General features: G+C 40.9%; 1 protein-coding gene across 1 annotated transcript; it reads right to left on the bottom strand.

The window, feature by feature from the left end:
- Window positions 1–8,945: 8,945 nt before the first annotated feature.
- On the bottom strand, window positions 8,946–10,032 carry LOC134435562 (uncharacterized). The gene is made up of 2 exons (XM_063184619.1): window positions 9,873–10,032; window positions 8,946–9,697 (listed from the first exon to the last, which is right to left on the bottom strand). Exons 1-2 carry the CDS (start codon window positions 9,975–9,977, stop codon window positions 9,224–9,226), a joined length of 579 nt encoding a protein of 192 aa, XP_063040689.1. The 5' UTR covers window positions 9,978–10,032; the 3' UTR covers window positions 8,946–9,223.
- Window positions 10,033–11,870: the final 1,838 nt, after the last annotated feature.

The following is an 11,870-nucleotide window of genomic DNA, read 5'->3' as shown; positions in this document are numbered from 1 at the left end:
TGATACAGTTTTGTCTTCTGAGGTTGTGCTTGCCAATGATTCAGTTGCTGGGCTGATTGTTGTCATTGATGTAGCAGAAACCACGGTATCTTCTGAAGTTGTTCTTGCAGATGATTCCGCTGCTTGACTGAATGTTGTCACTGAAGTGGCAGATATCATTGTATCTTCTGTTGTACTTGCAGAACGTTCAACGTTCGCTGCTGGACTGAGTGTTGCCACTGATGATTGAGTGACAAATGTTGTAGTGCCACGTGAAGTTGTACTTGCAGATGCTTTAGTTGCTTCCCTGAGTGTGGTCATATATGTGGCAGAAACTGTGGTCTCTTCTGATGTTGTACTTGCAGATAATTCAGTTGCTGGACTGAGTGTTGTCACTGCTGATTGAGTGGCAAATATTGTAGTGTCACCTGCACTTGTACTTGTATATGATTCAGTTGCCTGGCTCTGTGTCGTCAATGATATCGCAGAAATTGTGATAATTTCTGTTGTGGTACTTCCAAATGATGCAGTGACTGAGCTAAGTGTTGCCATTGATGTTTCACCTGAAAATTAAATCCCATATAATTGGTATACTTTGCTATGAATCACATGCATTCCACCACTAAAATCATACCCTCATACTGTAAATGTGTCAATGATGTATTCTCCTGAAAATGAATTGGCATATAATTGGTATGCATGGTAAACCATTTTCTCTTAAGCCAGTCCCTGCATTGCACAATTACAGTTTTGCGGCCGACTGTACAGACAGAATTTTGTTAGGGATGTGTTTTGCTGTGTTTGTCGATAGGAAAATATTTTCTAGTACACAATGTTTTCCAGTTCTACCAACTCAAGAGCAGAGAATAGAATGACCCCTCAAATTTATGAGCTGAGTGATGTCTTAAGGTGTGAAAAACAGATGTAGATGTTTGACCGATCCGTCCGATCGTTCATACACAAGCATGATATGATGTGGAGAAAAGCAACTCAGCATCATAATGACATCATCAGATGTTGAGGTGCATATTAGCTTGCTTAAGTCATTGTCATTCCAGTGTAAAGGAATCCTGCACACTCACAATTCCACCAAAAAACTTAAATACGTTTCAGTCATCCGACCTTCTTCAGGTAAGGTTACAAACGCAATTCATGATGATTAAGTTGTATATGTCTTCTGGACTGAGGAGACAGGTGTCCTCTCACGTTTGACTTCTCCAACAGGTCATGTAATGGATAGGCGATGTGGCAATCTTCATGAATGTAGTGACCTGACCTATGCCACAGGACCTAATAGGTCCACGGTAGTCAACCAAATTTAAAAAAAAGTTTGCGTTTGAATTGTGTTTGTAACTTAACCTGAATAGGGTCGGATGACAGAAAAGTTGTATTAACGTTTATTGCTGGAATGGACAGTGTGCTGGATTGCTTTACACTTGAATGACAACCCCACTGGGATAATATCCTACACACTTGTCCAATGACAGAGGTGTGCAAAAGCGCCGTTTTGAACTGCTTAAGTCATTGTGGAAGGAGGACACTACTCACCTGTTGATGTACCTTCAGCTGAAGTAGGAGTTGTGAAGAGTGATGATGGTGTTACAGTTGCGGAGGCTGAGGATAATAGAGATGTTATTGTAGAATCAGCAGTTGTTGGTTGCATTATGGGCTGTTGCACAGTAACAATATGTTTACTGTAAATGTAGCAGGTTGGACTAGGTCCTCTGTTAGTGTGCATGTCGTAATTGAAAACAGATGCCCGTGTGGGCGAGGGCGGAGCCCTTCCGGTTAGTATAAATTGCCTACTATATTGGCTGTTAGCCAGGTGTGGCTAACCTCAATACCGGTTGGCATTTGGTGGAGCCCTGTATGCGGGGTGTAGTGGATGTTCGTGGCATTTTGGGTGTTGGACCCATACCGGAGCGCTTGCAGAGCGCAGCTGAAATGCGGGCGCCAGGTTTCCGAACGTAGCCTAACCAGCGTGAAGGTAAGCCCTTCTGCATATGCACCTGCCGCAGCATTTGAATGGTGAGAACCCGAAGCAAGGATTCAAGATTGGCTTCAGTGCTTCCACTGTTGCAACTTAAGGTCATTTCTAATTTACCGTCACTCTGTGCCTGTGGCTTTCACGCCACACCTTGCACATTGATAATGGCATTTCCCTGGCATTAACCCAGTCTGTCTTGTGCTTCCTAGGTTGAGCACATATTTTCAATGGGCTGGAATGGGGGGACGCCGCCGTCTTTTCCTGGTGTTTATGTTTGTTATTTTGCTTTTTACCACCACAAGCTCTTTTAGTTGTGGCAGGTTGTTGTTATTTGCGCAGGTGCGCGACGCGTTCGTCTTTCAGCCATACGGTCTTGGACAAGGGATGAGTGATTGGAGACTGGCCGGTTGAGATTAGTAGTGTTATCGTGTAAACTTATTGGTGATGTGTAGATCCCCTGAGTGGTCTAGTAAACCCTCCGCCAAGAGGCCTGATTTGATAAACATAGGCTACCCTTTCACTGTGAATCATTTCTGTGTGCTGTGACTTCTTTTTGTTTATTTTGATTATGTTTTGTGTGTACAGTTTTGATTGCAATGTTCTTTGGCATTCACAGTGCAGTGTGTAGGTAGCACGCTCAGTAGGCCTAAATTACCTGTACTAGCCTACTCAGTGCTCTCGCACTTCAGCCGTCACTGTTTCACAATATCCATCTTTATTGACTTCAGTGGAGTTAAAACTCTGTTTGTGTATATAAACTGAACTGCCTGCACATGTTGAATACAATTAAGACTGAAAGCAGAAAAAAATAAAAAACTATTGTAATATGTGCAACAGCTGTGTCATCCTTTGTCATCTAGAACCTGTTGGGAAAAAATGTGTTTTAACAACTGGGTTGTCTCACCCTTTAACGAGGCTGGCGTAGTCACCTTTTAAAACCTGGTTGAGTAAAAGTTTGAACTCGTGGTAAACACCACTCTGCTACATAAACATAGTTTTTTTTCTAGTGTCATGGGTTGCTAAGTATTTTTGATTAACCAATGACCTTTTCACTGATTCTTTTTTGTTTTCACTGTTTCACCACACATTAAAGTGCTAATTTTGTTACATTTTCATGAACAAAGGAAATCCGGGTAATCATCAAGGGGTCTGTTACACAAATGAAGAGTTCAGATGCAAAACCCCTTAAGCCTCTACTGCATGCATTATTATTTTTACAGTGTAAAAAATGTTTCAGTGTTTTTTTAAGTGTTAAAATGAGTTAAATAATAGATTTCCACCAAAAAAAAAGAAATTAATTAAGTTTTTAGCTACTGGTTGCCATATGTCAACTTCATGCAGTCGTGGAATCTTGTGTAAAATCAGGTCTTTCCTTAAAAAGAGAATTTTCCCTTCATAAATCTTCAATATATTACTTTCCAAATGTCAAAACTCATTAAATGACATAAATAAAAAATATATATTTTTAGTATTTAGTGAAAATATGTTTGGTAAAATAGCAAAATATGGTCTACAAGACAGCCCATAGACATGTACACACATTTACATAAAAGCTTCAGAAAAAGTTGTTACACTTATTTGCAAACATTTACAATGCATTTTCACATTAAACATGTCTAAAATTACAAATATAAGTACAAATGATTTATTTGGCACAATAATTATAAGAAATAACTGTAAAAATAGCCTCCAATTCCAATGGGGTTGATTGGGGTGAATGGCCAACAATGTTGCTCCATAACTGCATGAAGTTGCCATATGGCAACCATAACATTTTACCATCTAACAAAAAAACCTTTGCATCTCAAGTTGTTTTTAATGATGAAAAATAAGAGTTTACATATTCCAGATAGCGTTTTGTATTTTTTTTATATAACAATTTTGGGCTGAAAAAGGGTGATGAAAAAGGGCTTCCTATGTTTATTTCTTAATCATGTGACCTGAAAAGGTTTTTTTGGTTTCAAAGTAAACGGCTGTCTTATCACTAATAAGTATAAATAAACAGGTTATAGTGCACCCTCTATTAGAAAAACTGGAAAAAGTTGACGGTTGCCATATGGCAACCCCATGCAGTAGAGGGTTAAGTGCCTTTTCAGAAAATAATTTCAATTCATTTTTCTTTAATACAAAGCTATCAAAAAGCTCTAAAAATATAGAAGTGCAGGGGCCTCATTTATAAAACTTTGCGGAAGAAATGCGCCAAAAGATGGCGCACGCACGAATCTCAGGATGTGCGTGCGCAAGAAAATATTCAGATTTATAAAGCATGGCGCACGCACGTTCCACGTCGATTTCCCATTATAAATCCCAACTGACTCTGAAGTTGCGGCACATGTGCGCACCTGTGGACACACCCATAATTACCCATGAATATTCAGTGAAACGCCCAAAATGAATATTTATATTTGTGGACGGCGTGCGGAAAGCAGACGAGATAGCCTATTTACCACATGTGGAGCAAACGGGTTTATTAGATAGGCATAGAGAACGTTGGGCAATGTGGAACAGTTAAGTTTGGGAAGTCCTAAAAAACAAAATCCCTCGAATTGAAGCATGTGGATGGTTATGTTTGCAAAGGTCACGCTATACCAGAGGTAAAAACAAACAAACAAAAAAGGATGGCATGGACATGAACCTGCTAGGTCATGGACATGTATTAATTAAGTTGTGAACAAGGGGAAAAATAGCTGCGTCAAGGAAACATCGCACATGGCATGTCCCCATGTGAAATTCAACGGTAGAAAATCTATTCGCCGTCTCATCGCACCTCATATGCACTGGGTTTACCGTTGGTCACTGCGCGCAGCTGTCTGCTTTCAGTTTAAAGCTACGCCCCAACTGTCGATCGACACATCCACAGACAGCATGACATCTATGGGCATTTTCTAGTCTGTATTTATTTAATGTGTGTATTATAAACGTGCATTATCAGTCTATAAGGCCAGCTGTCTTAGAAATGCACACCCCTGCTTATTTGCTGACGAACCGCATGAAAAAGAGAAACGAAGCTGTCCATCAGTATGGCACTTGGTTGTATGCTTGCCTGTATGCCGAATGGCTGAGAAAATCAACCATTATCTTTCTATTAGTAGTACGGCTGCACTTGGTAGGCCTACTCGAGCAGATGATTCTGCAACTGGCTTAAATGTTGGCGTAATTCCTTGCAGAGTCGGAACGCACAAACGATTATAGCCTACATAGTAGGGTTGGAAAGGGGGGTCCACGCGCACCCCCCGGCTTTTTTTACGCCACCTGATTTTTTTGTATCTTTAAAGTGTCTACTTTAATAATTTGACAGGCGCCAAGCTGAAATAATGTCCCTTGGCCTTCATTTTTAACCATTTAATGCACCTGACAGGAACCCAACAGATTGAAACAATGACAGAGAATAGGTCATAACTTTTGAAGTAAACTACATACAGAGACAAATTGACACATTTTCCCATACAATATTGACCTGAGGAATGAATTTAAGTTGTTGTTTTTGACTTTTGATGACATTTAAATAGCATATTTGCTCATAAACAGCAATAAAATGACCCAAAATATGCAGACACTCAACTATCTTTTCATTCTTTTGAGTTTTGTTGCCTTTTTTTCACCACCCGCTCTTCCTTTATCATTTGCAGTGTATATGTGAATATTATATCGGGTATTAAGCTGAAATTATGACCCACAGTCTCCATTTTTTACCCTTTAATGCGCCTGACTGAAACCCGACAGACTAAAACAATGATACAGAATGGGTCATAACTTCTGAAGTAAGCTACATACAGAGACAAATGAACACATTTTCCCACACAATAACCTGAGGAATGATATTAAGTTGTTGTCTTTGACATTTGGCAATATTTAAACTGCATTTTTGGTCATAATCAACAATACAATTGCCTAAAATATGTAGACACTCAAGTATCTTTTCATTCTTTTGAGTTTTATTTTCTTTTTGTCCACCACCTGCTATTCCTTTATCATTTGCAGTATAAATGTGAATATGATATCGGGTTTTAAGCTGAAATAATGACCCACAGTCTCCATTTTAACCCTTTAATGTGCCTGATTGGAACCCGGCAGATTGAAACAATGATACAGAATGGGTCATGACTTTGGATGTTAACATCATACAGAGAGATCAACACACTTCCCCATACAATGTTGACCTAATGAATGATATTAAGTTCTTGTATTTGACATTTGACAACATTTGAACTGTATTTTTGGTCATAATTGGCAATGAAATGGCCTAAAATATGTAGACATTCAAGTAGGCCTATCTTTCGGGTTATATTTATTTTTCAACACCTGCTATTCATTCATAATTTACATTAAAAAGTGTATTACGAGTATTAAGCTGGAATAATGACCCACAGGGTTCATTTGTAACCGTTCAATGGACCTGAATGGAACCAACAGATTGCAACAATGATACAATTCATTGGGCAGTCATGGGTAAATTGGGCTGTCATGGGTAAGCAGTTAGGGCGTCAGACTTGTATCCCAAAGGTTGCAGGTTGCCGCCGGGGGGGGGGGGTTGGAGGAGGTGGTGTAATCAACCAGTGCTCTCCCCCATCCTCCTCCAAGACTGAGGTACCCTGAGCATGGTACCGTCCCACCGCACTGCTCCCTAGGGGTAACACATTTCCCATACAATACTGACCCAAGGAGTGCAATGCACATTTTTTTTTTGCCTTTCATCAACCAGTAATCAACCAGTGCTCTCCCCCATCCTCCTCCAAGACTGAGGTACCCTGAGCATGGTACCGTCCCACCGCACTGCTCCCTAGGGGTAACACATTTCCCATACAATACTGACCCAAGGAGTGCAATGCACATTTTTTTTTGCCTTTCATCAACTTTTAAATGCGTTTCTGGACAAAATCGGATGACTACCTGAATAATGCACTATCCTGATCAAAGTGACCAGATTTGTTAAGTTGTAAAGAGTGTGTTTCACACTGGCATGTTTCTCTGTCCCGTACATTTGGCATAGCAAGCCAAATAGTCTATGTCTGCAGAAAAAGGTGGAAGACACAGCTTCATGTTCATGCAGCTACAAACAAATTACATGTGGAGGTTTTGCAATATGAAAAAGGAAAGAATATACACACACCACAGATGCTCCCTTGTCGTGAGACACCTGACGAAGACCTTACAGGTCGAGACGTTGTGTCAGCATTTCACACATTAAATCACGACAAGGGAGCTTCTGTGGTGTGTGGATATTCCTTCCTTTTTTCTTGTGTGTTCTTTTATGTCCTGCGGCAATTGCTTTTTGGGATGTGCCTTTGCCTCACATTTTTTTTAAGGTTCTGCTAATAAGTCATTAACCCATTGATGCTGGATGTTGCATCGCGCAAAATTGGCCCTGGCGTCTGGAGCTGCATGACGCACCATTCAAGCTCATGAGATTTGAAACAATTTTGTTAAAAATCTTGGTAGAGATGAATGAACACATTCTAATGCATGATGAGGGTCTTTGCATCTAAATGCAACTTCCGTTTAAATGCGTTGAAATGCAAGTGTGCTTCAGAGACTGAGATATTTAGGCTGAGGGCAACTTTTCTTAAAATGGGCTTAGGCATTGAGCAACCTTTTTTTGCAGGTTCTTTAAGCATCAATGGGTTAAGGAGCCTTCTTTGTTTCATGAACCTCTGAATGATGATGGTGTTAGTTGGTTATTAAGTGGAAGATATATTTTTGAAAATGAGATACTGTTTCACTCTGAAACTCAATAGAATAATCAAATGTATACTTTAAATGAGCAATAAGAAGCACCCAATAAAACTTGAAACAATGAAAAAAGACTGCTCATTTTTTACACATTTTGGGTATTTTAATGCTATTTTTGTCCAGGAACACGGTTTAAAGGTTGATGACGGTCATTCACAAGTGCTTCATTGAATTTATTGGTTCAGTATTGTATGGGAAAATGGGTTAGCTTTTCTCCTCTTTGTGGTTTACTTCTGAAGCCAACCCACACTAGGTCTTTTTATAAAGTATTATAAGTTTAAATGTTGTCAAATCAACAACTTAATTTCCTTTTTCAGGTCAGTATCGTATAGTGAAATGTGTTCATTTGTCTCTGTATATAGTTTAATTCAAAAGTTATGACGCGTTCTGTATCATTGTTTCAATCTGTTCCAGTCAGGCACATTAAAGGGTTAAAAATGGAGACTGTGGGTCCTTATTTCAGCCTAAAACCCGATATAGTCACATGTGCACTGCAAATGATAAAGGAGGAGCCGGTGGTGGACAAAAGACAATAAAACTCGAAAAAATGGAAAGATATGTGTCTACATATTTTAGGCCATTTTATTGTCGATTATGACCAAAAATGAAGTTCAAATGTTGTCAAATGTCAAAGGCAACAACTTAATATCATTCCTCGGGTTAATATTGTATGGGAAAATGTGTTCATTTGTCTCTCTATGTAGTTTACTTCAAAAGTTATGACCCATTCTGTATCATTGTTTTAGTCTGTCGGGTTGCAGTCAGGCGCATTAAAGGGTCAAAATGGTGACTGGGGGGTCATAATTTCAGCTTAATACCCGATATAATACTCACATTTACACTGCCGATGATAAAGGAAGAGCGGGTGGTGGAAAAAAAGACACAAAACTCAAAAGAATGAAAAAATAGTTGAGGGTCTACATTAGGGGTGGGCATAGATTAATTTTTTTAATCTAGATTAATCTCACTTAAATTTTGAAATTAATCTAGATTAATCTAGATTAATCTATATTAAAATGGCTCATTCAGAATATGCGTGCTACCCAAGTAATGACTAAAATCAGTCTTTGAGATAGGATTCCTTAATACAGGCGGTGCATTAGACCAGACACTCACTTCCTGTTTCCAAAACCCATCACTGACTGCTTGAGAAAGCAGTTCTAATTTGATACTTGGTGAAGAAAAAAAAAACATGCTCAATAAAATGTACTTGTATTAAACGTTTTATTCAGTTAAACATGAAACGTACAGTAAGCCTACATACAATTAGAGGGCACGCTACCCTGCATATTCAGATAGGCATGATTTTTTACGTGTTGGCCAAGCCTACATACTGTATGTAAAGAAGGGTTGATAACCTGTTTATTCACTAAACATAAGATTTGAAATGAAAGCCTACATTTACAACAAGGCCTTTTCACCAGTTTTTTCTCACTTGAACATTACATTTGAACTGTATGCCTACATTCAGTAAGATGGCATAATTAACTGTTTTCATTAGTAGCTTTGTGATAATCAGTCAAAGTGCTACTTTTCCTTTTTCCACCAGTCACTTAGGCACACCAACTTGTTCACATTGTCTGGAGACAAACTAGATCTCCTCTTCTGCACAATATGGCCTGCTAAAGAAAAAAGTCTCTCGCATGGGACTGTTGAGGCAGGAGTCCCCAAGTATTTACGGGCAATTTGGGCCATCTTACCATAGACAGCGGTGTGCTCCGACCACCACCTCAGAGGACACTGATCAAGACTGGCACTGGGCTCTACCTTGTACCTCTCCACAGTGTTGTCTTCTGGTGTTTCTTCCTCTGAATCGGAGTCTGATCCCATCACTAGCAGGGCTGGTTTCTTTTTGGGTGGCGCAGGGTTCTCCTCCACGTGTGGCTGCACTGCAGGTTCTTCTCCCTTCACCAACTCGCGTAGCTTTGCCCACACTGCCTCCCTGTCTGCTCTGGCCAAGCACTTGAGGTCCTTAAACCGTGGGTCTAGAGCAGTCGCCACCTTTGAAGAATAAAAAGAAAAAGAAAAAAGAAAAAATATTGATTGATGGCAATTTCACTTTCCAAATCCAGCCTACATGATTTTTCATGATTTATTATTCTATTCTTTAATTGATCTATCATCTTTACAGAAAATGGCCAAACAATGCAGTTATTTTCTGGTCAGTGTGCCGTACCTTCAGCCATTCCAGGTTTAATTTCTCCCTCCGCTCACCGAGATCCCTGGTGAAGGCAGTCTTGAAGCGTACAATGTATGCCGGATCATCATCTGATATCTTCATCTCATGCTGGAGATGGCACAGGGCGGGTAGAACCACAGAGCAGGACACATACTTATCCCCACCAAGGAGCTCAGTGATGTACCTGTGCACAGAGAGAGAGAGAGAGAGAGAGAGAGAGAGAGAGAGAGAGAGAGAGAGAGAGAGAGAAAGGGAGAGAGAAAGGGAGAGAGAAAGGGAGGGAGGGTGGGGGTATAAATTAATGACTGGCTCATGCAACACAGATTAGACGGTTTTTAAAACCTATTTCAATCAGATGATATTTAAGGGCATTTACCTGCATGGCTCCAGAAGTTTCTCTAGCTTCGCCAACTTGTCATATTCAGCACTTGTTGGGAGGGCCAGACGGTGCTGCTGTTGAGACAGCGTTGCGTGCAGTGCATCTCGGTTGCGTCTCACACGCTTTATCATCTCCAGGGTGGAATTCCACCGTGTTGGCACGTCTTGCACGAGCGACTCCTGAACTTGCCCAAGGGAGGTTTGCTGGACTTTCAGCTCGTCTGCGTTCGCCGGACTATGTTTAAAATGTCCCACCATTTTGCGACACTTCGCAAGTGCAACATCGAAACCCCCTTCTCGCAGTGACATTACAATTGCTCTCTGCACAACATGTGCAACACACGGCAGATGCTCGAATGGCAGAATCCTCCCTGCAGCCACCATATTAGGAGCGCTGTCTGTTCCAACAGTGCAGATTTTGTCAGCTATCCCCCACAGATTGGCGACCTCCATAAACTGCCTAGCACATGCTTCTGCGAAGTGGCGTTCCTCTGTTTTCATCACACCTAACGGCAGACAAAGACAGTACCAGAATAAGTTAATCATCGCAACTAGGCCTAGCTATAAATAACATAGCCATCATCAAAAAGCAAACACAACGTCTTAATAATTCACGATGTCATGGCAATTGCATGCTTGGTCATAAAAGTAGTAGTAATAAAAAATGACATAACGTAGCGTACCTAAAGCGAAGGAGTGAAGTTCCCAGTTAGCATCGATGAGGTGCACTGTTACGCCGAGATAGTTGTCGTTGTTTACCGATGTCCAATGGTCCCCGGTCAAGGCTACACACTTCGCCTCTTCCATCTTGCCGTCCTTTGAGGCTTTTTCCGCGGCGTACTGGTCATTTATTCTGCGAACCACCGTTCGCCTCGCAGGCAGTTTGTACGACGGGTCACCTGTGGCTGCCTGAAGGACAAGCTCGAGCCCATCATCTTCAACGATGCTTATGGGCCGGCAGCTAGTGGCAATCCACTGAGCCAGGAGAGTTGTTAGCTTCTCTGATAAAGCTGCGCTGACCGGCTTGCCTCGATTGCCTTCAAACAGTGTAGTTTGGCGGCAACTCTTCCCAGGGGCTGCATCAGCAGCATTACCAAACGGGTGCTTTGCGGTTAAGTGGTACTTCAAACTTGAAGAACTCCTACAATAAGACAACTCCGCGCTGCACAAGGTGCAAACAACTTTTTTCTTGTCAATGTCTCCATTAGGTAGTGTCTTGAAAACGAATTTTCCCTCAAGCAATGAAGGTGGCTTCGTAGCTGCATCCATGTTAGTAGCACCACTTCTGTAGCAGGCAGCAATGCAATTCTACTTGCTTGGTAGGCCGCCTATTGAACTGAAAACTCGATGTCGCCCTCTAGTGTGCAATTCGGTTAGGAATACACCAGAGCCAAAATGTCAAGGTAAAAGTCTTCACAGTTTGCGGACGTATTTTGACCAATCTCCCAACCCAACTTTGAGAATAGATTAACGGCGGTATTTTTTTTGTCGCGCGATAAGAACCTCACATTATCGCAGCACGTTAACGCCGATAACGGCCCACCACTAGTCTACATATTTTGGGTCATTTTATTGCTGTTTATGAGCAAATAATGCTATTTAAATGCCGTCAAAAGT

The sequence above is a fragment of the Engraulis encrasicolus genome, chromosome 19 (genome assembly GCF_034702125.1).
Source record: "Engraulis encrasicolus isolate BLACKSEA-1 chromosome 19, IST_EnEncr_1.0, whole genome shotgun sequence".
Classification (NCBI taxonomy): Eukaryota; Metazoa; Chordata; class Actinopteri; order Clupeiformes; family Engraulidae; genus Engraulis; species Engraulis encrasicolus.
The sequence above is the reverse complement of the archived record's forward strand: the minus strand, read 5'-3'. Positions and strand labels throughout refer to the sequence as shown.

What these genes read in the sequence shown, in the direction of transcription:
- LOC134435562 (XM_063184619.1), bottom strand. Translation starts at nt 9,977, where the DNA reads ATGAAGATATCAGATGATGATCCGGCATACATTGTACGCTTCAAGACT. An exon ending in TAAACCTGGAATGGCTGAAG is followed by an intron (nt 9,698 to 9,872) that starts GTACGGCACACT and finishes TATTCTTCAAAG; the next exon opens with GTGGCGACTGCTCTAGACCC.